The following is a 26,919-nucleotide window of genomic DNA, read 5'->3' as shown; positions in this document are numbered from 1 at the left end:
GCTGCAGTTCGCCTATTCTACTGCCTTCCTGGGGAGCTCTGGGGCCATATGTATCAACCATGTCAGAGTAGGAGCGCTGACTTGTTAGGATCACACACCACCGGGAAGGGCATTACGATAGCTGTAGCTTGGAGCGCAGGGGCGTTTTCATTAGTGCACACCGTAGCAAAGTGTTTTTGCAACAGAAAACAAAAAACAAATGTTTCTTATTGGACTAGTTCAGGTTAGGTCCTCCCCGTTTCAGCTGTTCGCTTCCGTTTGGTTTATATTGAATACACCCCCGGTTAACGCCTCTGGGAGGCTAGCTAGCCAGAGAAATGAGCTATAGCCTATTTGTTGCCTTCCTAGGGAGCTCTGTGTATAAAGCGTAGCAGAGTAGTGGTGTCGATCTAGGATCAGGTCCCCCCTGTCCATGTAATTGTATTCAATGTGATTTAAAAGGTCAAAACTGATCCTAGATCAACACTCCTACACTGAGACGGATACAGCCCCTGGACATTGTCTTCATGGTGTTATTACAACCCTCTCGGTCTTAACGGTAGTCAGCAGTTCCAAAAAAAACATACCTTTCATTGCACTTGTTACAAATAAAGTGACATTTATTCGCGTCGAGGAACTTCGGTTGTCAGTTATGCAAATTGTTTAATCCAGTTTCTCTTCTAGCAGTTTTTTTTTTTTAAGTAAATGATAACAAATGTGCCTGTTTTATAAAACGGTTTGTCTGTGTCAGAATATAGGCTTTACTACAAACATACGTATGTTCAAATAAACGCACTCTCATAAACGCACACACACACACCGTCATGACAGAGAATTCACACTCAGCTGTCTGATATTGGAGAAACGGATTCCCCATGCAGGTGTCAGCAGCATGACAGCCAGTCAGAGCTGACCATGTTCCAGTGACAGCCAATCAGAGCTGACCATGTTCCAGTGTCAGCCAATCAGAGCTGACCATGTTCCAGTGTCAGCCAATCAGAGCTGACCCTGTTCCAGTGTCAGCCAGTCAGAGCTGAACATGTTGCAGTGTCAGCCAGTTAGAGCTGACCATATTGCAGTGTCAGCCAATCAAAGCTGACCATGTTACAGTGTCAGCCAATCAGAGCTGACCATGTTAGTGTCAGCCAGTCAGAGCTGACCATGTTGCAGTGTCAGCCAGTCAGAGCTGACCATGTTACAGTGTCAGCCAGTCAGAGCTGACCATGTTACAGTGTCAGCCAGTCAGAGCTGACCATGTTACAGTGTCAGCCAGTCAGAGCTGACCATGTTACAGTGTCAGCCAATCAGAGCTGACCATGTTGCAGTGTCAGCCAGTCAGAGCTGACCATGTTGCAGTGTCAGCCAGTCAGAGCTGACCATGTTGCAGTGTCAGCCAGTCAGAGCTGACCATGTTGCAGTGTCAGCCAGTCAGAGCTGACCATGTTGCAGTGTCAGCCAGTCAGAGCTGACCATGTTGCAGTGTCAGTGAAGGCCAGGTGAAGAGACTGCTCAGTACGTACACCGTGAACAGCTAAAATACATATTTGAAACATGAACAAGTGGCTTACAGAATGTTCCATGATTTGATGGCTTGTCCCTTTATAACATCAGCAGCCGTGCCTAGTCTAGTAAGAAGAGCGTGTCCAGGAGAGAAAAGTAGAGTGTCAAGTGTCATCGACAAGGATGTCCTTAGGTAGTGCAGAGTGGAGGGGTGGATTTCATCGGGAGAGGGAGTAGTATGGCATTCGACATCTTGCCATTTATTAAGGGGTTTCGTTTGGTCCACCACTGTTTCCTAGTAGGACGGGTGGTTTGGTGAACAGGAGGACAGGGTGTGGCTGACAGAGGACGGGTGAGGTCATCTATGTAGTGCTATTAGGAGGAACGGCCCTCTGGCGGGCAGTCTTGGGCCTCTGGCGTGGGTTTGGAGGAGAGGTACGCTCGCTCTTGGATTCGGACGGCTCGGTCTCGGCCTGCGGAGAGCCGGTGTCGCCCAACATCTCACGCAGGAACTTGAACTTGGACAGGAAGAGCTGCCAGACAACATACCAACCTGAGGGGCCAAACAGAGCAAAGGTCACCCAGTAGAAAGTGAACATTGACTGTGCGTAAGAATCAAACAATTAATTTGTTGTATTTGAGTCAGTGACCACATTTACATGCCCACAGTATTCTGGATAGTAGCTCATTTCCCACTTAAGGTCTTATTTGGGATAAGCTGTTTACATGCACCTTTGATATCCTGCTTAAGGTCTTATTTGGGATATGCTGTTTACATGCACCTTTGATATCCTGCTCACGAGTATCCCTGTATCCATTAATAAAAAGAGAATATTCCTCATTTAAGTTCATATGGGTTAGTAGCGTAATATAATATTTACTTCTGCAGAATTATGCATTTCTTGCAGTAAAATGATACAACAAATGTTAATGTTGTCTTGGGAACAGGAGTGGAGAAATATGATTTGTTTCTTTCAGCATCTCTTGAGAAAATGTGAATACGTGTGTAATGAATTATCTTTGACACTGTCATGCAAGCAGACAGTATTTCAACCACATAAAATATGCACCCAAGACGAACTGAAGTCTTGTCAGAAACGTGTTTCATCATTTTCTCAGCTTTTCATTTCCTTAAAACCAGTCAAACTGATGACATTTGGACATTTTGCACAGGACCAATCTTTCCACTTTTTGGAGTTATTGTTGTTTTCTCCCCAGTCCACAAACAAAACAGACAACTTTACCGGTGTTAACTAGATTACTAATGCAATAATTCTATCGATGTAAGACATTATTCTGCTGAGCACTACTTTATTTAGTCGTCTGGGGCAACAAGTTATGACAGAAGAGAAGCTGCATGTATCCAACTATAGTTAACAAACAAATGGCCTAATTATAATATGTCCTACCAAATGTCAGAAATTATAAGCAGAAACTTCTCTAAAATAGGGGTGAAAGTAGGAAGTAGGCTATACAGTCCAGTATGGAGTGTCAGCAAAACAAATTATACTGAACAAAAATATAAACGCAACATGTAAAGTGTTGGTCCATGAGAAAAAAAGCTTACTTATCTCAAATTGTGCACAAATTTGTTTACATCCCTGATAGTGAGCATTTCATCTTTGCCAAGATAATCCATCCACCTGACAGGTGTGGCATATCAAGAAGCTGATTAAACAGCATGATCATTACACAGGTGCACCTTGTGCTGGGGACAATAAAAGGCCACTCCAAAATGTGCAGTTTTGTCACACAATGCAACAGATGTCTCAAGTTTTGGTCAATGTTGATGCTGCCTACAAAGGTAGGATAAAGGAAGTGAGTCATAATGTAGAAATGGTGCGTTCTGGTGCTAATTGGAACCAGGAAACTTAGACATTTCCGACTTGCTAACTGGTTGTAGTTATACATGTGCCGCGTTCAACCAATTTGCAATGCAAACATTTCCGAGGTTCCTAGTTCCGACTAGCACTGAACACAGAAACATCTTTCAGGTGAACGTGGCAAAACAAAGGAACTGCGTCATTGCCACGTCATGACTCCTTCAGGCTCCTCCCCTTGTAGGGGATAAAAGTAGAGGAGAACGACTTACTGGATGCTATTGAACGAACACTGCTCAAGCACAATAACCAGACATATCAACTGATATGGATCAATGATTTAAATGTATCCAATTCATATCAGCCATGAGGGGTTTAGCTACAAACCTATAATAACATGATGTGTATTGAGGTATTGCACAGTTACCGCTCCCTAAAGAAATATAGCTGCTAGCTAACGTTAGATCTTCATGACGTTGTACACAGTACAGTAGCTAGCTAGCTATAATGGCAACGCTAGCTAGCTACTGCAGTTAACGGTTAGCTGATACATTTCGCAGCTGTGTCAGACGTGATGTCCTCGTCATATCTCAGTACGGTTAATCTCACAGCATTCAAGAAAACTGTAAAATAACGAACGCAACACATTTTTGTTACTTACCAAAAACCATGAAGAGCAAAGCGCACACAAGGGTGGCCACAATTACCAGCACAGTGAGACCAACGCTTTGCCACATTTTTGTCTTCTTGATGTCAGTGCTTGCTAACTCTAGTTACCAAGTAAGTAAACAGATGTTTACAGCTAAATCGCTTTAGTTTAGTGTTGAGTCCGTTAACTCATTCGACAGACTGACACTGACAGACAGTTTACAGGTGTTGTTTGCCACAAAAATAACGTTATAACATAATTTCTCGATTCAACACGGGTGGAGGATAGCTACTGTAGCTAACTAGTTGTTGTTATTAAAGAAAACAAACCCCTTATTGCTGATGCGGTTAGCTGGCCAGACAAGTCTCGTCGCCTGTAAAAATGTAAACGTTGGTTTGTAGTACCTAAATCATGGACGGATAGCTAGGTATCACAAGAGGGTGAAGTATCGTTCATATCTACATTATTGCAACCTGAACGATTACATTTGCTATATAAATAAAGTACAGACAGAGACCACAAAATCGGTTGTCTCGAAATGAGGCTGCGCATTAGGCTGAAGACCAGCATTGCCTTTTGGGTACTGTAGTCCATATCCTCACTCTGTAGTTCCACAAAACATGGGGCAAATCATAATAAGAGATCTACTCATATTCTAGTAACATTTTATGAAGATAATATTTTGTAAGTATGTTAAACTATTGCATGTGTTTATTTTCACAATCATTGCAGCAGGGCAGCTATTTCCTCCAATCTAGTCAGCCTAGATCCAAAAAATTTTTTGTGACATCTTTAGAGTGATTCACACAACTGGAGCACAATTTGACAACTACAGATCAACAACAAAACTTTTTTGTTGTTGTTGATCTGGATGAATTTGCTGACATCTTCAGCCAAGTTGATGAAGGCCTTCATCATGTAGCCAGGACATGTCTATTTTCACAGCTCCCAGTCAAATTCAAGAGGCAGGTCTTTCATCTTCTCCATGTAGATCTCGTCAAACCTCTCACTCTGGGCCACAGTGAACATAGTCTTCCAGTCCCCAACCGTCCCTGGTTAGAGACAGAACAGACAGTATTTTGAGGGCATTATTTTTAGTGATCTTTTCCTTGTTGAATTTTGTAACCAATAGTTGAAATTGACTTTATTAATGTGGATAACATAGATGCCCTACCATTTCTAATAAAGGATCCACTTTGTTCAAAAAATGCTGGATGCTGTTTATCACGTCTAGCCTGTGGGTCTTCCTTCATGTTCTTGAAGGAGGATTTGTCCACTATTATGTCAATGGTTTGGTGATCCAGTTTTTTACCCAAGAAGTTTAATATCCTGACAACTGCTCCTCGTGTGTCCTGAAAGCAATTGTTATAGTTTGATTACTAGTCTCAGCAATACACTGAGTGTCCGAAACATTAGGAACACCTCCCTTTTGCCCTCAGAACAGCCTCAATTCGTCGGGGCATGGACTACAAGGTGTCGAAAGCGTTCTACGGTTGTGTCAAATTTGCTGGATGTCCTTTGGGTGGTACACCATTCTGTATACACACAGGAAACTGTTAAAAAAAAATTAACAGCAGAGTTGCAGTTCTTGACACACTCAAAGAGGTGTGCCTGGCATACCCCGTTCAAAGGCACTTAAATATTTTGTCTTGCCCATTCACCCTCTGAATTATTCACCCTTAAAAATTATTATTTAACCTGTATCTTCCCCTTCATCTACACTGATTTAAGTATATTTAACAGATTACATCAATAAGGGATCATAGCTTTCACCTAGATTCACCTGGTCAGTCTATGTCATGGAAAGAGTAGGTGTTCCTAAAGTTTTGTCCACTCAGTGTATATTATCCACTGTTATTTAATTTAATCTATTATAGAAATTAACTTACCTTGATCATATCTTCATATGTCAGGAAAAGGATGTCAAATTCATCTTTGTGAGCATACCAATCCGCAACATGATCAAACCAAGAGCCCCCGAGAACTAAGAAAGAAAAATGTGTAGGGTATTTCACGTTGACACTTTGGACATGTTTTGAATAGGCAATAAATGTGTTTAAACTTCTGAGATAGTCAAAGTCAGGTTCATGAAAGTCAGACTTTCGTGAAATTGTGGAGATGAAATAAGGACACGGCAACATCCTTTGGGTTCCTGGCTATGTAGATCAGCTTAATAAACAATTTACACAATTAGAATACAGCCTTATCAATATACATTTAACACAACAATACACAAAATAATACAGTAGATTGTATATTCAATTGATGTAAATTAAATAATCTGTCAAATCTCATTGCTGGCATTCAGTCTCTGAAGACGTTTTTAAAACATATTCTGTCTGTGTACAGTTTTATTAAAAAAATAGTCAAACCATATGGGTTTCACTGGCAGTTACTGTTTTGCATTCATTGCATGTTATCTCTCTCTCTCTCTCTCTCCCTCTCTCTCTCTCTCTCTCTCTCTCTCTCTCTCTCTCTCTCTCTCTCTCTCTCTCCCTCTCTCTTACCTTTCCCTTGTCTCTCAGTCCTTGAGGGATCGAGGACAAATGTAAGTGAGACGCGAAGGTTCTTGTTGATGTCTTGTTGTTGTAGTCTTATTTGTTTTATGTTGTCCTCAAACAAAGGCACCAGTTCCTGGATTGATTGTTTGTTACTTCCCTCTGTCATTTGATCTCCATGATACAATAGAGACAGAATACACTGTGTCCATGTAGTTCCTGGATTTTTTTTAAAGAAATAGAATCACGGCATTTGTGAGATCATGTTGCACATTCACAGTACAAGACCTAAATTGATGCAGATTTCAATATATTTTGTAGTGTAGCCTATAAGTCACTCTACAGTAAGTACTGTATATGCCTATAGCCTATGTCAGGTGCATGGTTTTTCCTGAGCGTGGGTAAGTAACAACAACTATGTCATCATCCTGTATTTCAAATGTCTCCAGCGACTCGAGGTGTTCGACTTGATGCACCCCTCTGACCAGGTTGGATCCCCTTGTATGGGAAAAGCCCAAGGGGCAGTCTTCTGAATCTTCTGTTCCTCTCCCATCCTACAGTTAAAACAGCTATTAAAGCCTAGTGTAGCCTACAGTTAAAACAGCTATTACAGCCTAGTACAACATGTTCCATGTGAAGTTGATACAGGCAGAGACTTCTGAGATATACTTACTGCTTCCCTCAAGAAATTGAATCATCAGTCATATTTGATACATTTCTGATTCGTATGTATCTGAAGGACGTTTGTAAAATTGTGGCGACATGTTCCACACACACAGTCAGTCCCTCGGGAGCGCCAAAGCCAGAGCAGAAGGTCAGCCAGTCCTTCTGTCCAACGAGATCTCACTGAAGGGCTTGTGTCAGTTCATCCCTCATTAGTCTATTTGCATTGTCCCCCCCCCCCCCCTCTTTTACGCTGTTGCTACTCTGTTTATTATCTATGCATAGTCACTTTAACTCTACCCATATGTACATATTATCTCCATTACCTGGACTTCCCCCGCACATTGACTCGGTACTGGTACCCCTTGTACAGTGAGGGAAAAAAGTATTTGATCCCCTGCTGATTTTGTACGTTTGCCCACCTGGGGCGGCAGGTAGCTTAGTGGGTAAGAGCGTTGTGCCAGTAACCGAAAGGTTGCTGGTTCTAATCCCCGAGCCGACTAGGTGAAAAATCTGTCGATGTGCCCTTAAGCAAGGCACTTAACCCTAATTGCTCCTGTAAGTCGCTCTGGATAAGAGCGTCTGCTAAATGACTAAAATGTAAATGTAGTCACGATCTGGTTGATCTACAAATCACCTGATTGGTTTAGTATTGGGTATTTAGTACATTAAATCACCTGATTGGTTTAGTATTGGGTATTTAGTATATTAAATCACCTGATTGGTTTAGTATTGGGTATTTAGTATGTGGTCCTCTGTAGCTCAGCTGGTAGAGCATGGCGCTTGTAACGCCAGGGTAGTGGGTTCGATCCCCGGGACCACCCATACACAAAAATGTATGCACGCATGACTGTAAGTCGCTTTGGATAAAAGCGTCTGCTAAATGGCATATTATTATTATTATTATATGATCAGTCTATAATTTTAATGGTATGTTTATTTGAACAGTGAGAGACAGAATAACAACAAAAATATCCAGAAAAACGCATGTCGAAAATGTTATAAATTGATTTGCATTTTAATGAGGGAAATAAGTATTTGACCCCTCTACAAAACATGACTTGGTACTTGGTGGAAAAACCCTTGTTGGCAATCACAGAGGACAGACGTTTCTTGTAGTTGGCCACCAGGTTTGCACACATCTCAGGAGGGATTTTGTTCCACTCCTCTTTGCAGATCTTCTCCAAGTCATTAAGGTTTCGAGCCTGACGTTTGGCAACTCGAACCTTCAGCTCCCTCCACAGATTTCTATGGATTAAGGTCTGAGCTGGCTAGGCCACTCCAGGACCTTAATGTGCTTCTTCTTGAGCCACTCCTTTGTTGCCTTGGCCGTGTGTTTTGGGTCATTGTCATGCTGGAATACCCATCCACGACCCATTTTCAATGCCCTGGCTGGGGGAAGGAGGTTCTCACCTAAGATTTGACGGTACATGGCCCTGTCCATCGTCCCTTTGATGCGGTGAAGTTGTCCTGTCCCCTTAGCAGAAAAACACCCCCAAAGCATAATCTTTCCACCTCCATGTTTGACGGTAGGGATGGTGTTCTTGGGGTCATAGGCAGCATTCCTCCTCCTCCAAACACGGCGAGTTGAGTTGATGCCAAAGAGCTTGATTTTGGTCTCATCTGACCACAACACTTTCACCCAGTTCTCTGAATCATTCAGATGTTCATTGGCAAACTTCAGACGGGCCTGTATATGTGCTTTCTTGAGCAGGGGGACCTTCTGCATGGGCGCTGCAGGATTTCAGTCCTTCACGGCGTAGTGTGTTACCAAATTGTTTTCTTGGTGACTATGGTCCCAGCTGCCTTGAGATCATTGACAAGATCCTCCCGTGTAGTTCTGGGCTGATTCCTCACCGTTTCACATGATCATTGCAACTCCACGAGGTGAGATCTTGCATGGAGCCCCAGGCAGAGGGAGATTGACAGGTCTTTTGTGTTTCTTCCATTTGCGAATAATCGCACCAACTGTTGTCACCTTCTCACCAAGCTGCTTGGCGATGGTCTTGTAGCCCATTCCAGCCTTGTGTAGGTCTACAATCTTGTCCCTGACATCCTTGGAGAGCTCTTTGGTCTTGGCCATGGTGGAGAGTTTGGAATCTGATTGATTGATTGCTTCTGTGGACAGGTGTATTTTATACAGGTAACAAGCTGAGATTAAGAGCACTCCCTTTAAGAGTGTGCTCCTAATCTCAGCTCGTTACCTGTATAAAAGACACCTGGGAGCCAGAAATCTTTCTGATTGAGAGGGGGTCAAATACTTATTTCCCTCATTAAAATGCAAATCAATTTATAACATTTTTGACATGCGTTTTTTTGGAATTTTTTGTTGTTGTTATTCTGTTTCTCACTGTTCAAATAAACATACTATTAAAATTATAGACTGATCATTTCTTTGTCAGTGGGCAAACGTACAAAATCAGCAGGGGATGAAATACTTTTTTCCCTCCCAACTGTTATTTTATTTTACGGCCCTTTCATTAATTGTTATTTGTTATTTTTTACTTATAAATTTTTTACTTAACACTTATATTTCTTAAAACTGCATTGTTGGTTAAGGGCTTGTGAGTAAGCATTTCACTGTAAGGTCTACACCTGTTGTATTCGGCGAATGTGGCAAATAACATTTGATTTGATTTAGTCCAGCAGGGGGTGGTATGTCCACATCTTTTGAGGCCATATACTTTTTCCAAGCTACTACGGTCGTGGTCAAAAGTTCTGAGAATGACACAAATATTGGTCTTCACAATGTTCGCTGCTTCAGTGTTATGATATATTTTTGTCAGATGTTACTGTGGTATACTGAAGTATAATTACAAGCATTCCATAAGTGTCAAAGGCTTTTATTGACAATTACATTAAGTTTATGCAAAAAGTCAATATTTGCAGTGTTGACCCTTCTTTTTCAAGACCTCTGCAATCCGCCCTGGCATGCTGTCAATTAACTTCTGGGCCACATCCTGACTGATGGCAGCCCATTCTTGCATAATCAATGCTTGGAGTTTGTCAGAATTTGTGGGTTTTTGTTTGTCCACCCGCCTCTTGAGGATCGACCACAAGTTCTCAATGGGATTAAGGTCTGGGGAGTTTCCTGGCTATGGACCCAAAATGTTGATGTTTTGTTCCCCGAGCCACTTAGTTATTACTTTTGCCTTATGGCAAGGTGCTCCATCATGCTGGAAAAGGCATTGGTCGTCACCAAACTGTTCTTGGATGGTTGGGAGAAGTTGCTCTCGGAGGATGTGTTTGTACCATTCTTTATTCATGGCTGTGTTCTTAGGCAAAATTGTGAGTGAGCCCACTCCCTTGGCTGAGAAGCAACCCCACACATGAATGGTCTCAGGATGCTTTATTGTTGGCATGACACAGGACTGATGGTAGCGCTCACCTTGTCTTCTCCGGAGAAGGTGTTTTCTGGATGCCCCAAACAATCGGAAAGGGGATTCATCAGAGAAAATTACTTTACCCCAGTCCTCAGCAGTCCAATCCCTGTACCTTTTGCAGAATATCAGTCTGTCCCTGATGTTTTTCCTGGATTGAAGTGGCTTCTTTGCTGCCCTTCTTGACACCAGGCCATCCTCCAAAAGTATTCGCCTCACTGTGCGTGTAGATGCACTCATACCTGCCTGCTGCCATTCCTGAGCAAGCTCTGCACTGGTGGTGCCCCAATCCCACAGCTGAATCAACTTTAGGAGATGGTCCTGGCACTTGCTGGACTTTCTTGGGCGCCCTGACGCCTTCTTCACAACAATTGAACCTCTCTCCTTGAAGTTCTTGATGATCCGATAAATGGTTGATTTAGGTGCAATCTTACTAGCAGCAATATCCTTGCCTGTGAAGCCCTTTTTGTGCAAAGCAATGATGACGGCATGTGTTTCCTTGCAGGTAACCATGGTTAACAGAGGAAGAACAATGATTTCAAGCACCACCCTCCTTTTAAAGCTTCCAGTCTGTTATTCTAACTCAATCAGCATGACAGAGTGATCTCCAGCCTTGTCCTCGTCAACACTCTCACCTGTGTTAACGAGAGAATCACTGACATGATGGCAGCTGGTCCTTTTGTGGCAGGGCTGAAATGCAGTGAAAATGTTTTTTGGGGATTAAGTTCATTTTCATGGCAAAGAGGGACTTTGCAATTAATTGCAATTCATCTGATCACCCTTCATGACATTCTGGAGTATATGCAAATTGCCATCATCAAAACTGAGGCAGCAGACTTTGTGAAAATTTGTATTTGTGTCATTCTCAAAACTTTTGACCATGACTGTACACTGTGCGTTAACCCCTTTGTTATTACTCATGGTTACTTGCTTATGGCAGCGCAATGTGCTGGGTGATGGCATGCAATGGTGGAAAAAATACCCAATTGTCTTACTTGAGTAAAAGTAAAGATACCTTAATAGAAAATGACTCAAATAAAAGTGAGTCACCCAATAAACTCCAACTTGAGTAAAAGTCTAAAAGTATTTGGTTTTAAATATACTTAAGTATCAAAAGTAAAAGTAAAATAATACATATTTTCAAATTCCTTATATTAAGCAAACCAGACGGCACCATTTTTCTCCAGCACTCACACTGTTTAGTGAGTCCGCCAGATCAGAGGCAGTAGGGATGACCAGAGATGTTCTATTGATTAGTGTGTGAATTAGACAATTTTCCTGTCCTGCTAAGCATTCAAAATGTAATGAGTACTTTTGGGTGTCAGGGAAAATGCATGGTGTAAAAAGTACATACTTTTCTTTAGGAATGTAGTGAAGTAAAAGTTGTCAAAAAGATCAAAAGTAAAGTACAGATACCCCAAGAAAATGACTTAAGTAGTACTTTCAAATATGTTTACTCATAAGTACTTTACACCACTGATGGCATGTCACACCTCTCTAGTAGCTTTGTTAAAATTAGACCTTAGATCAGACCTGTTTCATTTCACTTCACCAATTTGGACTATTTCGTGTCCATTACATGAAATCCAAATAAAAATTACAGGTTGCAATGCAACAAAATAGGAAAAACGCCCAAGGGGGATTAATACATTTGCAAGGCACTGTATATAAATATAAAAAAAATATGCCATTTAGCAGACACTTTTATCCAAAGCGACTTACAGTCATGTGCGCATACATTTTTACGTATGGGTGGTCCCGGGGATCGAACCCACTACCCTGGCGTTACAAGTGCCATGCTCTACCAATTGAGCAACAGACCAATATACACTACATGACCAAAAGTATGTGGACACCTGCTCGTCGAACAACTCATTCTAAAATCATGGGCATTAATATGGAGTTGGTCCCCCCTTTGCTGCTATAACAGCCTCCACTCTTCTGGGAAGGCTTTTCACTAGATGTTGGAACATTGCTGCAGGGACTTGCTTCCATTCAGCCACAAGAGCATTAGTGAGGCCGGGCACTGATGTTGGGCGATTAGGCCTGGCTCGCAGTCGGCGTTCCAATTCATCCCAAAGGTGTTCTATGGGGTTGAGGTCAGGGCTCTGTGCAGGCCAGTCAAGTTTTTCCACAACGATCTCTACAAACCATTTCTGTATGGACCTCGCTTTGTGCACAGGGGCATTACATTTACATTTACATTTTAGTCATTTAGCAGACGCTCTTATCCAGAGCGACTTACAGTTAGTGAATACATCATTTTTTAAATACTGGCCCCCCGTGGGAATCGAACCCACAACCCTGGCGTTGCAAACGCCATGCTCTATCAACTGAGCTACATCCCTGCCGGCCATTCCCTCCCCTACCCTGGACCAATTGTGCGCCGCCCATGAGTCTCCCGGTCGCGGCCGGCTGCGACAGAGCCTGGATTCGAACCAGGATCTCTAGTGGCACAGTTAGCACTGCGATGCAGTGCCTTAGACCACTGCGCCACTCAGGAGCATTGTCATGCTGAAACAGGAAAGGGCCTTCCCCAAACTGTTACCACAAAGTTGGAAGCACAGAATCGTCTAGAATGTCATTTCCTAATGGGCCTAGCCCGAACAATGAAAAACAGCCCCAGACCATTACTCCTCCTCCACCAAACTTTACAGTTGGCACTATGCATTGGGGCAGGTAGCGTTCTCCTGGCATCCGCCAAACCCAGATTCGTAAGTCGGACTGCCAGATGGTGAAGAGTGATTGGACTCTGGAGCGTTTCCACTACAACGCAATGCTGCAAGGCAAACGCAGTGTTCCATTGGAAATGAATGTACTTCTGGTGTACCAAAACGCAACGGCGCAGGTGGTGTGTTCGAAGCGTTAGGAATACTACAGGTTCTCACCAGGATACTGTATAACTGGCCCATTTCTGCTTAACTACCTATGTAAGATAAGGCCTACAGTATGTTTGAATGTGAAAAATAATAAAATGAGGCATTTTGCCGGTCCGTTTCCAAGAAACAACGATAGAGATCTAGGACATTGGTGGTTGTTTGCAATGATTCATACTGGTTACATCTTGTGCAGGAAGTTCTGATTAAGAGTATAGCGGCTTAGCGGTTCAGTGTCCGAATGTAATAACTTTATTTGAAAGCAAAGACTGTGTCACTTATACTCGTACGGAACGAAGCATTATGTATTTGTGTAGAACATACAGTAGTTGGAACGTGAAAATAATCCTGTAATACAAATGTTGGTTAATTGGCAGTACAACGTTTCACAAGACAAGTCATGCTGGTAACAATCAGACGTGTTCCATAGGGCTGATATAACAGCATTCAGTCAGTCTGAGGGGGGTAACCTATTTCCATGTGCTAATCACATTTTGTAGGGTCAATATAGAAGAAAAAAAAAGTATCCAGAAATGTGAACTAACAACATAAAAATGTAATGTTAAATATTTATGTTGACAACCGTAGCTTTTGTCAAGACAGAAATACCACCAGAGAGAAATGTTACTCAAGGTGAGGACTGCGAATCGAACCATTGCACAGAAACAACAATTTTGTGATTGAGCAATCGCTCTACAGATTTCCAATCAATGTGCCAACCAACCCCTTCCTATTGGCTATACTATGTGCTCCAACAGCATAAACTGCTGCCTCAAGATCACATGTACTGTTTGTACTGCTGCCAGCATGGATTAGAACTGACCCACTGCTCTAGCACCCTTTCCTCCTTACTTTCCACTCTCTATTTTCTGACTAATAAACTCAACACATATGAAAGGATTGGGACTGCCCCACTCCTAAAGCAACCGGAGTCTGGGGTTCTTTTGACTTGGCTAGAAGAAGAAAAAGGAGAAGTCATTTGATTTGTTTCACTAACCGCGTTTCCATCCACAGTTGTTATGTGAAATCATACTGTATTAAAAAGTAGCTTCAGAACAGTTGTATAAATGGCGACCGATCATTCGTTCGTTCGATATGGTGGGATCTTTTCTTTTTGTGTCGGTAAAATGTACTATGCGAGAAATGGTGGTGGAAAACGCCTTGATGCGCAAATAGTGATACCATCATATCGAAGTAAACTGTGTCATGTGATGATGATGACGATGATGCTGATATGGTGTGTTGGCCTCCCACTCGGGAAACCACACAGTTTATTAGGCTACAGATTAAATACATTTTGATGAACTTCACAGGGTGGAGAAAGTGCAAAATGATCTTGATACTCCTTTCCAATAAATATCGAGGGGATTATTCTGGTGACATGATGATCGATCTTTGACAAATAAAAATATTCTCGCTCTTATCCATAATAACCTCATCATGTAGACAGTTGACCCACACTGTATTTGCGAGCTGTCGGATAGATCAAACATCCCAAGACCAGAGTAGGCACATTTGATATTTAACCCAACAGTTTTTGTGACTAAACTATCGGTAGAGTTGAAAATGCGATGGAAACACAGAATTCTAGATTTTTATTCGGTACATGAAAATGTACGCGAAAAAGTACATTTTGTGTGCACTACGTCATCACCCACTGACTTTTATCCTCAACAAATCTGTTAGGAAAAATTGCATATTTTATTAATGCGGATTTTAGAATATTTGCATGAAGATCTGTAGCCAATTGAATGGACACCTAGATACTGTCATGGATCGTGATGTCATAGATATTGCAATTGCTGGAAGATTACGTTTGTGGTTCTTCACCATTATAACATAGAAGACGGTGGAGTTAGAGAGGAGAGTGGTTAGTTGGTTGGTTTCAGAATTAGTAGCAAGAAGAGAGAAGAGATTCTGACTGCCAGTGGTGGTCATATTTGAAATGACATGATAGTTTTTCAGAAGATCAAAGGTCATCATAAACATTGATGGTTGTACTCCTGAGTGGCGCAGTGGTCTAAGGCACTGCATCGCAGTGCTAACTGTGCCACTAGAGATCCTGGTTCGAATCCAGGCTCTGTCGCAGCCGGCCGCGACCGGGAGACTCATGGGCGGCGCACAATTGGCCCAGTGTCGTCCAGGGTAGGGGAGGGAATGGCCGGCAGGGATGTAGCTCAGTTGATAGAGCATGGCGTTTGCAACGCCAGGGTTGTGGGTTCGATTCCCACGGGGGGCCAGTATAAAAAAAAAAAATGTATTCACTAACTGTAAGTCGCTCTGGATAAGAGCGTCTGCTAAATGACTAAAATGTAAAATGTATACATGTAGATAAGGGCTGTATAGTGTCTCAGAGTGGGTCTAGAATCTGATCTAGGATCAAGTCCCCCCAGCCCGTGTAATATTATTCATTATGATCTCAAAAGACTCAACTGATCCTAGATCAGCACTCTTACTCTGAGATGCTTGATACATACCAAAGCAGATCACAGAGAATCAGTGTTTATGGAGTCACAGCTCAGACGTTATATGTGTAATTGCAGTGTGGTTTATTTAAGTATTGGCGAGAACAGTGAAGCCACCTATCAAACATCAGACAGTAGATCGAGGGAAAAGCCTGTGAGGTACTGTCTGCTTCCTTGTCATGAGAAACGGTGTGTGTGTGTGTGTGTTGACAATTGACCGGTCAATATATATTTTTTTACTGTATTAGTGGAAGGAAAAGTACAGATTCCTCCTGGGGGGACGAGAGTTGTGTAGGAGGGATGCAGCGGCCTGGGGTAAGACAATGCACTGATGGAGAAAACTGTTTCCTCAAGTGAGTTATAATCTAATTAAACCACAGTTTGTCTCAGTTTGGTAAATTTCTTCATTCCCACATCAACCATTATACACTGCTCAAAAAAATTAAGGGAACACTTAAACAACACAATGTAACTCCAAGTCAATCACACTTCTGTGAAATCAAACTGTCCACTTAGGAAGCAACACTGATTGACAATAACTTTCACATGCTGTTGTGCAAATGGAATAGACAACAGGTGGAAATTATAGGCAATTAGCAAGACACCCCCAATAAAGGACTGGTTTTGCAGGTGGTGACCACAGACCACTTCTCAGTTCCTATGCTTCCTGGCTGATGTTTTGGTCGCTTTTGAATGCTGCGGTGCTTTCACTCTAGTGGTAGCATGAGACGGAGTCTACAACCCACACAAGTGGCTCAGGTAGTGCAGCTCATCCAGGATGGCACATCAATGCGAGCTGTGGCAAGAAGGTTTGCTGTGTCTGTCAGCGTAGTGTCCAGAGCATGGAGCGCTACCAGGAGACAGGCCAGTACATCAGGAGACGTGGAGGAGGCCGTGGGAGGGCAACAACCCAGCAGCAGGACTGCTACCTCCGCCTTTGTGCAAGGAGGAGCAGGAGGAGCACTGCCAGAGCCCTGCAAAATGACCTCCAGCAGGCCACAAATGTGCATGTGTCTGCTCAAACAGTCAGAAACAGACTCCATGAGGGTGGTATAAGGGCCCGACGTCCACAGGTGGGGGTTGTGCTTACAGCCCAACACCGTGCAGGACGTTGGCATTTGCCAGAGAACACCAAGATTGGCAAATTCGCCACTGGCGCCCTGTGCTCTTCACAGATGAAAGCAGGTTCACACTGAGCACGTGACAGATGTGACAGAGTCTGGAGACGCCGTGGAGAACGTTCTGCTGCCTGCAACATCCTCCAGTATGACCGGTTTGGCGGTGGGTCAGTCATGGTGTGGGGTGGCATTTCTTTGGGGGGCCGCACATCTCTCCATGTGCCCGCCAGAGGTAGCCTGTCTGCCATTAGGTACCGAGATGAGATCCTCAGACCCCTTGTGAGACCATATGCTGGTGCAGTTGGCCCTGGGTTCCTCTTAATGCAAGACAATGCTAGACCTCATGTGGCTGGAGTGTGTCAGCAGTTCCTGCAAGAGGAAGGCATTGATGCTATGGACTGGCCCGCCCGTTCCCCAGACCTGAATCCAATTGAGCACATCTGGGACATCATGTCTCGCTCCATCCACCAACGCCACATTGCACCACAGACTGTCCAGGAGTTGGCGGATGCTTTAATCCAGGTCTGGGAGGAGATCCCTCAGGAGACCATCCGCCACCTCATCAGGAGCATGCCCAGGCGTTGTAGGGAGGTCATACAGGCACGTGGAGGCCACACACTACTGAGCCTCATTTTGACTTGTTTTAAGAACATTACATCAAAGTTGGATCAGCCTGTAGTGTGGTTTTCCACTTTAATTTTGAGGGTGACTCCAAATCCAGACCTCCATGGGTTGATAAATTTGATTTCCATTGATAATTGTTGTGTGATTTTGTTGTCAGCACATTCAACTATGTAAAGAAAAACGTATTTAATAAGATTATTTCATTCATTCAGATCTAGGATGTGTTATTTTAGTGTTCCCTTTATTTTTTTGAGCAGTGTATTTTTCCATCAGTAACTAAATCTAATGGAATAGCACACAGCACAGTGAGTCACAACAGATGTATTGCAGTAGAAGGACTTGACAACTCCCCCAAAAGATGTCACAACAGATGTATTGCAGTAGAGGGACTTTACTCCACCAAAAGATGTCACAACAGATGTATTGCAGTAGAAGGACTTTACTCCACCAAAAGATGTCACAACAGTTGTATTGCAGTAGGAGGTTTATCGATACCACTACCAAAACTGTGTGTCACGCCCTGGCTCTGGGGACACTGTTATGTTGAGCCAGGGTGTGTAGATCAATGTGTTTTGTTCTATGGGTGCTATTTCTATGTTGGCCAGAGTGGCTCCCAATCAGAGGCAACGAGTGTCAGGTGTTGCTGGTCGTCTCTGATTGGGAGCCATATTTAAACAGTCTGTTTTTCATTCGTGTTTGTGGGATTTTGTTTCCAGTCGGTTTATGGTAGACCGTGAACTGTCACGTATCGTTTGTTGTTTTGATCGTGTCTCTTAATAAAGAGTATGTTTGCCTGCAACGCTGCGCCTTGGTCCTCGTCTGTTCTAGACGATCGTGACACTGTGACAAAACAACTTTATCTGTAAAGGTTTGTCCAAAATATTTTAAACATCACAGACTAATAAAAGTGGTGTAAAGTATTTAAGTAAAAACGTAAGCAATTTTTGGGGGTATTTGTACTTTACTTTACTATTTATATTTTTTGACAACTTTTATTTTTACTCCACTACATTCCTAAAGAAAATAATTTACTTTTTACTCCATATATTTTCCCTGACACCCAGAAGTACTCGTTACATTTCGAATGCTCAGGCAGGACAGCAATATGGTCCAATTCACGCACATATCAATATAACATGGTGTCATCCCTACTGCCTCTGATCTGGCGGACTCACTAAACACAAATACTGTGTTTGTAAATTATGTCTGATAGAGTGTGCCCCTGACCATAAATGTAAAAAACAAGAAGATTGTGTCGTCTGGTTTGCTTAATATAAGGAATATGATGTATAATATTGACTTTTTATTTTTTACTCAGGCATGACAGTTGAGCACTTTCTCCTCCACTGACTAATCTACACTGAGTGTACAAAACATTAGGAACACCTGCTCTTTCCATGACATAGACTGACCAGGTGAATCCAGGTGAAAGCTATGATCTGATATTGATGTCACCTGTTAAATCCACTTCAATCAGTGCAGATGAAAGGGAGGAGACAGGTTAAAGAAGGATGCTTAAGCCTTGAGACAACTGAGACATGGATTGTGTATGTGTGCCATTCAGAGGGTGAATGGGCAAGACAAAAAATGTAAGCACCTTTGAACTGGGTATGGTAGTAGTGTGTCAAGAACTGCAACGCTGCTGGTTTTTCACGCTCAACAGTTTCCCGTGTGTATTGTTATATAGTATCACATCTTTATACAAACACTATCGATCTAGAACATCTATGCATATAAACTGAATGTCAACAACCAAAGATTTCCCTCCAGAAATATGTGTGTGCAGGTTTAAACAGGTCTAAACAGGTTTAAACAGGTGGAAGTAAGAACATAAATAAATAAATAACTCAAATAATAAATAACTCAAATACCTTATTTACATAAGTATAAAAGACCCTTTGCTATGAGACTCGAAATTGAGCTCAGGTGCATCCTGTTTCCATTGATCATCCTTGAGATGTTTCTACAACTTGATTGGAGTCCACCTGTGGTAAATTCAATTGATTGGACAATATTTGGAAAGGCACACACCTGTCTATATAAGGTCCCACAGTTGACAGTGCATGTCAGAGCAAAAACCAAGCTGTGAGGTTGAAGGCATTGTCCATAGAGCTCAGAGACAGGATTATGTCGAGGCACAGATCTGGGGAAGGGTACCAAAACATTTCTGCAGCATTGAAGGTCCCCAGGAACACAGTGGCCTCCATCATTCTTAAATGGAAGAAGTTTGGATCCACCAAGACTCTTCCTAGAGCTGGCCACCCGGCCAAACTGAGCAATCAGGGGAGAAGGGCCTTGGTCAGGGAGGTGACCAAGAACCCGATGGTCACTCTGACAGAGCTCCAGAGTTCCTCTGTAGAGATGGGAGAACCTTCCAGAAGGACAACCATCTCTGCAGCACTCAACCGATCAGGCCTTTACGGTAGAGTGGCCAGACGGAAGCCACTCCTCAGTAAAAGGCACATGACAGCCCGATTGGAGTCCTAAAGGACTCTCAGACCATGAGAAACAAGATTCTCTGGTCTGATGAAACCAAGATTGAACTTTTTGGCCTGAATGCCAAGCGTCACGTCTGGAGGAAACCTGGCACCATCCCTACGGAGAAGCATAGTTCTGGCAGCATCATGCTGTGGGGATATCTTTCAGCGGCAGAGATTGGGAGACTAGTCAGGATTGAGGGAAAGATGAACGGAGCAAAGTAAAGAGAGATCCTCAGGACCTCAGACTGGGGCGAAGGTTCACCTTCTAACAGGACAACGACCTTAAGCACACAGCCAAGACAATGCAGGGGTGGCTTCAGGACAAGTCTCTGAATGTCCTTGAGTGGCCCAGCCAGAGCCCGGACTTGAACCCGGTCGAACATTTCTGGAGAGACCTGAAAATAGCTGTGCAGCGACGCTCCCCATCAAACTTGACAGAGCTTGAGAGGATCTGCAGAGAAGAATGGGAGAAACTCCCCAAATACAGGTGTGCCATGCTTGTAGCATCATACCCAAGAAGACTCGAGGCTGTAATCGCTGCCAAAAGTGCTTCAACAAAGTACTGAGTAAAGGGTCTGAATATTTATGTAAATGTGATATTTCAGGGGGGGGTTTTGTGTAAATTTGCAAACACAAAAAAAACTGTTTTTGCTTTGTTATTATGGGTTATTGTGTGTAGAGAGATAACAATTTAAGCAATTTTAGAATAAGGCTGTAACTTCTAACCACGACTGTATATCTTCCTGACTGCTGGGTGATTTATATGTCGACTGACATTTACAGAATGGGTGGCAGGTGTTGTGGGTTCTGCTGCCGTGTTTGTTATAATATGTCACGCAGTTTATTTGAATTCTTGGAGTGTATGCACAGATAGTGCCTAGGAGAGGATAGCTAGGCTGACACACCCTCTTAGGTGTTGACATACTCATGTGGGCAGATAGCCTGGGTACCAGTCTGTTTGTGCCATCATGCCACTCCTTGCAAAACATTAAAACATCGGTCACTATGAACTATTTATGCATTCCAAAACCAGATGTCAATGTGTAATTCAGGACATGTTACAAAAAAGAAATATTTGAATGCCATTCAGAGCAGGCGTTAAATTGTTCTGACAAAGAAGACATGCTTTCACCTTTACGCTTCCCCAGAACAACCACTTTACTCTCACACATGCCTTTCTCTCTCTCTCTCTCTCTCTCTCTCTCTCTCTCTCTCTCTCTCTCTCTCTCTCTCCCTTTCTCTCCCTCTCTCTCTCTCTCTCTCTCTCTCTCTCTCTCTCTCTCTCTCTCTCTCTCTCTCTCTCTCTCTCTCTCTCTCTCTCTCTCTCTCTCTCTCTCTCTCTGTCTAGGCGAGTCCACAGGTCAGTGCTTTCAACCCCCTGCCCTGAAAGTTCACTGACATACAGTATACTTGTCAGCTAAGGACAAACTTTACGGTGATGCTAACGGATGTTAAGTGAACCCCTATGACCCTAGTGTGCCTTGTCACCCGTCAAAGGGAGAACCCTGGAAAGAGAACATCATGTAATGTGCTCAGAGTAGCACACCTAGTTTTACAATAGATACAGTACGTAATGTACTTCCTCAAGTAGCCTAGAGCAAGTACACCAGTTTTACAATCAGTGAAAATAAAAACATATTTACTAGTCTCCACAATGGAATGTTTATGAGTATCGTGTCTGAGCTAGTGATCGTTTTAAAATTGAGTGACAGAGGAATTGACTTGTGCAGACGAGACACAGGCTCAGCTTTTGTAACAGTACAATAACAACACTTTATATAACGCTGTATGTGCGGATGCGGGCATGTGCCTCTTAAAGGGGCAATCAGCAGGTGAAACAATAACAAAGCGTTTTCACCGCCCGTTTCGGTAAAAAGCTGAGGGATAGGGCCTGGAGAAATGTAACCACTCTCAAATTCATAGACCGAGCTATGGATGCAAGGACTGACCAGCCATGATATACAAATTATAGTTTTAATCATGTTATAAGGCTATACAGTGTTTGTTTACATTGTCTTTGTTTATAAACATTGGAGTAAAACAACTTACATTTTGGGTTCTGATTGGGTACGACAGTTGAACTGTGCTCATGAGGCATTTATAAGTTATATTCTTCAAGAATCAATGGGTACATATGATAAATTTAGCAAAAATACATGTAGCAATTGCAGATTGCCCCTTTAAGGTTTTCTACATACCTACAGTGGCTTGCGAAAGTGTTCACCCCCCTTGGCATTTTTCCTATTTTGTTGCTTTACAACCTGGAATTATAATGGATTTTTTGGGGGTTTTTATCATTTCATTTACACAACATGCCTACCAGTTTGAAGATGCAAAATATGTTTTATTGTGAAACAAACAAGAAATAAGACAAGAAAAACAGAAAACTTGAGCATGCATAACTATTCACCCCCCCTCAAAGTCTATACTTTGTAGAGCCACCTTTTGCAGCAATTACAGCTGCAAGTCTCTTGGGGTATGTCTCTATAAGCTTGGCACATCTAGCCACTGGGATTTCTGCCCATTCTTCAAGGCAAAACTGCTCCAGCTCCTTCAAGTTGGATGGGTTCCGCTGGTGTACAGCAATCGTTAAGTCATACAGTGAGGGGAAAAAAGTATTTGATCCCCTGCTGATTTTGTATGTTTGCCCACTGACAAAGAAATGATCAGTCTATAATTTTAATGGTAGGTTTATTTGAACAGTGAGAGACAGAATAACAACAAAAAAATCCAGAAAAGCGCATGTCAAAAATGTTATAAATTGATTTGCATTTTAATGAGGGAAATAAGTATTTGACCCCTCTGCAAAACATGATTTAGTACTTGATGGCAAAACCCTTGTTGGCAATCAAAGAGGTCAGACGTTTCTTGTAGTTGGCCACCAGGTTTGCATACATCTCAGGAAGGATTTTGTCCCACTCCTCTTTGCAGATCTTCTCCAAGTCATTAAGGTTTCGAGGCTGACGTTCCCGCAACTCAAGCCTTCAACTCCCTCCACAGATTTTCTATGGGATTAGGTCTGGAGACTGGCTAGCCACTCCAGGACCTTAATGTTTTCTTCTTCTTGAGCCACTCCTTTGTTGCCTTGGCCGTGTGTTTTGGGTCATTGTCATGCTGGAATACCAATCCACAACCCATTTTCAATGCCCTGGCTGAGGGAAGGAGGTTCTCACCCAAGATTTGATGGTACATGGCCCCGTCCATCGTCCCTTTGATGCAGTGAAGTTTTCCTGTCCCCTTAGCAGAAAAACACCCCCAAAGCATAATGTTTCCACCTCCATGTTTGACTGTGGGGATGGTGTTCTTGGAGTCATAGGCAGCATTCCTCCTCCTCCAAACACGGCGTGTTGAGTTGATGCCAAAGAGCTCCATTTTGGTCTCATCTGACCACAACACTTTCACCCAGTTCTCCTCTCAATCATTCAGATGTTCATTGGCAAACTTCAGACGGGCATGTATATGTACTTTCTTGAGCAGGGGGGCCTTGCGGGCGCTGCAGGATTTCAGTCCTTCACGGCGTAGTGTGTTACCAATTGTTTTCTTGGTGACTATGGTCCCAGCTGCCTTGAGATCGTTGACAAGATCCTCCCGTGTAGTTCTGGGCTGATTCCTCACCGTTCACATGAGTCATTGCAACTCCACGAGGTGAGATCTTGCATGGAGCCCAGGCCGAGGGAGATTGACAGTTATTTTGTGTTTCTTCCATTTGCGAATAATCACACCAACTGTTGTCACCTTCTCCACCAAGCTGCTTGGCGATGGTCTTGTAGCCCATTCCAGCCTTGTGTAGGTCTACAATCTTGTCCCTGACATCCTTGGAGAGCTCTTTGGTCTTGGCCATGGTGGAGAGTTTGGAATCTGATTGATTGATTGCTTCTGTGGACAGTGTCTTTTATACAGGTAACAAACTGAGATTAGGAGCACTCCCTTTAAAGTGTGCTCTAATCTCAGCCCGTTACCTGTATAAAAGACACCTGGAACCAGAAATCTTTCTGATTGAGAGGGGGTCAAATACTTATTTCCCTCATTAAAATGCAAATCAATGTATAACATTTTTTACATGCGTTTTTCAGGATTTCTTTGTTGTTATTCTGTCTCACTGTTCAAATAAACCTACCATTAAAATTATAGACTGATCATTTCTTTGTCAGTGGGCAAACGTACAAAATCAGCAGGGGATCAAATACTTTTTTCCTTCACTGTACCACAGATTCTCAATTGGATTGAGGTCTGGGCTTTGACTAGGCCATTCCAAGACATTTAAATGTTTCCCCTTAAACCACTCGAATATTGCTTTAGCAGTATGCTTAGGGTCATTGTCCTGCTGGAAGGTGAACCTCCGTCCCAATCTCAAATCTCTGGAAGATTGAAACAGGTTTCCCTCAAGAATTTCCCTGTATTTAGCGCCATCCATCATTCCTTCAATTTTGTCCAGTTTCCCAGTCCTTGCCGATGAAAAACATCCCCACAGCATGATGCTGCCACCAATGCTTCACTGTGGGGATAGTGTTCTCGAGGGTGATGAGAGAGGTGTTGGGTTTACGACCAGACATAGTGTTTTTCCTTGATGACCAATTTTAGTCCCATCTGACCAGAGTACCTTCTTCCATATGTTTGGGGATTCTCCCACATTGCTTATTTTCTTCTTTAAGCAGTGGCTTTTTTCTGGCCACCCTTCCGTAAAGCCCAGCTCTGTGGAGTGTACGGCTTAAAGTGATCATATGGACAGATACTCCAATTTCTGCTGTGGAGCTTTGCAGCACCTTCAGGGTTATCTTTGGTCTCTTTGTTGCCTCTCTGACTAATGCCCTCCTTGCCTGGTCCGTGAGTTTTGGTGGGCGGCCATCTCTTGGCAGGTTTGATGTGGTGCCATATTCTTTCAATTTTTTAATAATAGATTTAATGGTGCTCCGTGGGATGTTCAAAGTTTCTGATATTTTTTTTATAACCCAACCCTGATCTGTACTTCTCCACAACTTTGTCCCTGACCTGTTTGGAGAGCTCCTTGGTCTTCATGGTGCCGCTTGCCTGGTCGTGCCCATTGCTTAGTGGTGTTGCAGACTCTGGGGCCTTTCAGAACAGGTGTATATATACTGAGATCATGTGACAGATCATGTGACACACAGGTGGACTTTATTTAACTAATTATGTGACTTCTGAAGGTAAGTGGTTGCACCAGATCTTATTTAGGGGCTACATAGCAAAAGGGGTGAATACATATGCACGCACCACTTTTCCGTTATTTATTTTTTAGAATCTTTTGAAAAAAGTTATTTTTTTCATTTCACTTCACCAATTTGGACTATTTTGTGTATGTCCATTGCATGAAATCCAAATAAAAATCAATTTAAATTACAGGTTGTAATGCAACAAAATAGGAAGAACGGCAAGGGGGATGAATACTTTTGCAAGGCACTGTATCCAAGTTGGGTTGGCTGTGGTTGAATAGGTGTGTAGAAGCCTTTAAGCTATTATAAAATCACAACATGTTGTGGTCCTATCCAAAATAATTAGGCAGGATTCAATCCAAGGTGTGTTGTAGAGCGTTGTCAACAAGGCACAGTTTAAAATAAATGTTCCTGTGTTTGTTGAGATCACATTCAGGGTAAGTGCTGCAGATTTCGGCCTATTCGGAAATTACCTTAAAATGTCAAGTGCTCTATAACGTACCTCGGATTGAATCCCGACATTACTATAGTAATAAAAACAAGGCTTAGGGGATTTAGTATATTCTGTATATTGTGAGAATCCATATGTCAAAAACAGCAAGATTCACAAACCTTTAAATATATTTTTGTTTTATTAAATGTATTACATAAACACTGCAATTATTAATTGACTGTATCCATACCACAATTCCATGTACACTGAAGAAAATAAAAACCAACAGCTCATTGCAGGGAACTAAACCTGTCACAAATCAATGATCTGGAATTATACACACTGGTCTGTTCTCACATTGCTGCACACAGTTTAAAACAAGTACATAGTGCCAAATAGTGTCAAATATCAGAACGTTTTTCTACTGTTCTACTTCTGACTGTAAATATTTTTATTGTATTTTTATTTTTAGACTTTTAGATATATTTGTGTATGTTTTTGTACTATAAAAATATATTTTTTATCATAAATGTATACGTTATACTGCTCTGAACATTAATGCTGGAATCCGCATAAGGTGAAACAGCACCACTGTTACTGTTGTTGTTTTGTTGATGAAAGAGGAGAGGAACGTCTGGCAAACACAATGCATATTCTGCTGTTCTATTGCGTGTGCAATGATGTCTGAGGGGGAAAAAAACAGTGTTTGTTGTTTTAAGTAACTTCTTTGTTGTTGTCAACCGGACGTGGCAGTAGCACCAAGTACGTATTCCAGCTTGAATGTTCTTCAAAGAAACAAGACCCATAGGGCATCTACTTCACTAGCATACTAGCTAGATAGTGAGCTGTGACCCACCATTATGGCACACAGTGCCAATAAAATACCCCTTATGGAACAGCGGGGACTGTGAAGCAACACAAACACAGGCACATGCATACACACACACGACAGCATACGCACTATACACACACGTACACATGGATTTTGTACTGTAGATATGTGGTAGTGGTGGAGTAGGGGCCTGAGGGCACACAGTGTGTTGTGAAATCTGTGAATGTTTTGTAATGTTTTTTAAAAATTGTATGAACTGCCATAATTTTGCTGGACCCGGGAAGAGTAGCTGTTGCCAAGGCAGCAGCTAATGGGGATCCATAATAAATACAAAATACAAATAAAACTCTTTATGCCATAACTCATCTTGATACATAGACCTTAGAACACTACATCATACATATGTACATGCATACTGTAAGAATATTGCTCTC

At 42.5% G+C, this 26,919-nt stretch overlaps 1 protein-coding gene and 1 pseudogene across 1 annotated transcript; both read right to left on the bottom strand.

The window, feature by feature from the left end:
• Positions 1-581: 581 nt before the first annotated feature.
• Positions 582-4,492, bottom strand: LOC121586813 (small integral membrane protein 13-like). Its single transcript, XM_041903814.2, has 2 exons — positions 3,961-4,492; positions 582-2,032 (listed from the first exon to the last, which is right to left on the bottom strand). The coding sequence occupies exons 1-2, from the start codon at positions 4,034-4,036 to the stop codon at positions 1,842-1,844; spliced, it is 267 nt and encodes an 88-aa protein (XP_041759748.1). The 5' UTR covers positions 4,037-4,492; the 3' UTR covers positions 582-1,841.
• Positions 4,493-4,696: 204 nt separating this feature from the next.
• LOC121585812 lies at positions 4,697-25,742 on the bottom strand (annotated as a pseudogene).
• Between the last annotated feature and the right edge of the window lie 1,177 nt (positions 25,743-26,919).

This window comes from Coregonus clupeaformis, unplaced genomic scaffold, assembly GCF_020615455.1.
Source record: "Coregonus clupeaformis isolate EN_2021a unplaced genomic scaffold, ASM2061545v1 scaf0277, whole genome shotgun sequence".
Taxonomy (NCBI): domain Eukaryota; kingdom Metazoa; phylum Chordata; class Actinopteri; order Salmoniformes; family Salmonidae; genus Coregonus; species Coregonus clupeaformis.
Note: the sequence above shows the minus strand (reverse complement) of the source record. Positions and strands in the feature narration are given on the sequence as shown.

Coding starts and splice junctions, on each gene's coding strand:
- LOC121586813 (XM_041903814.2), bottom strand. CDS start 4,036: ATGTGGCAAAGCGTTGGTCTCACTGTGCTGGTAATTGTGGCCACCCTT. Junction 2,033..3,960: donor TTTGCTCTTCATGGTTTTTG/GTAAGTAACAAA, acceptor TTGGCCCCTCAG/GTTGGTATGTTGTCTGGCAG.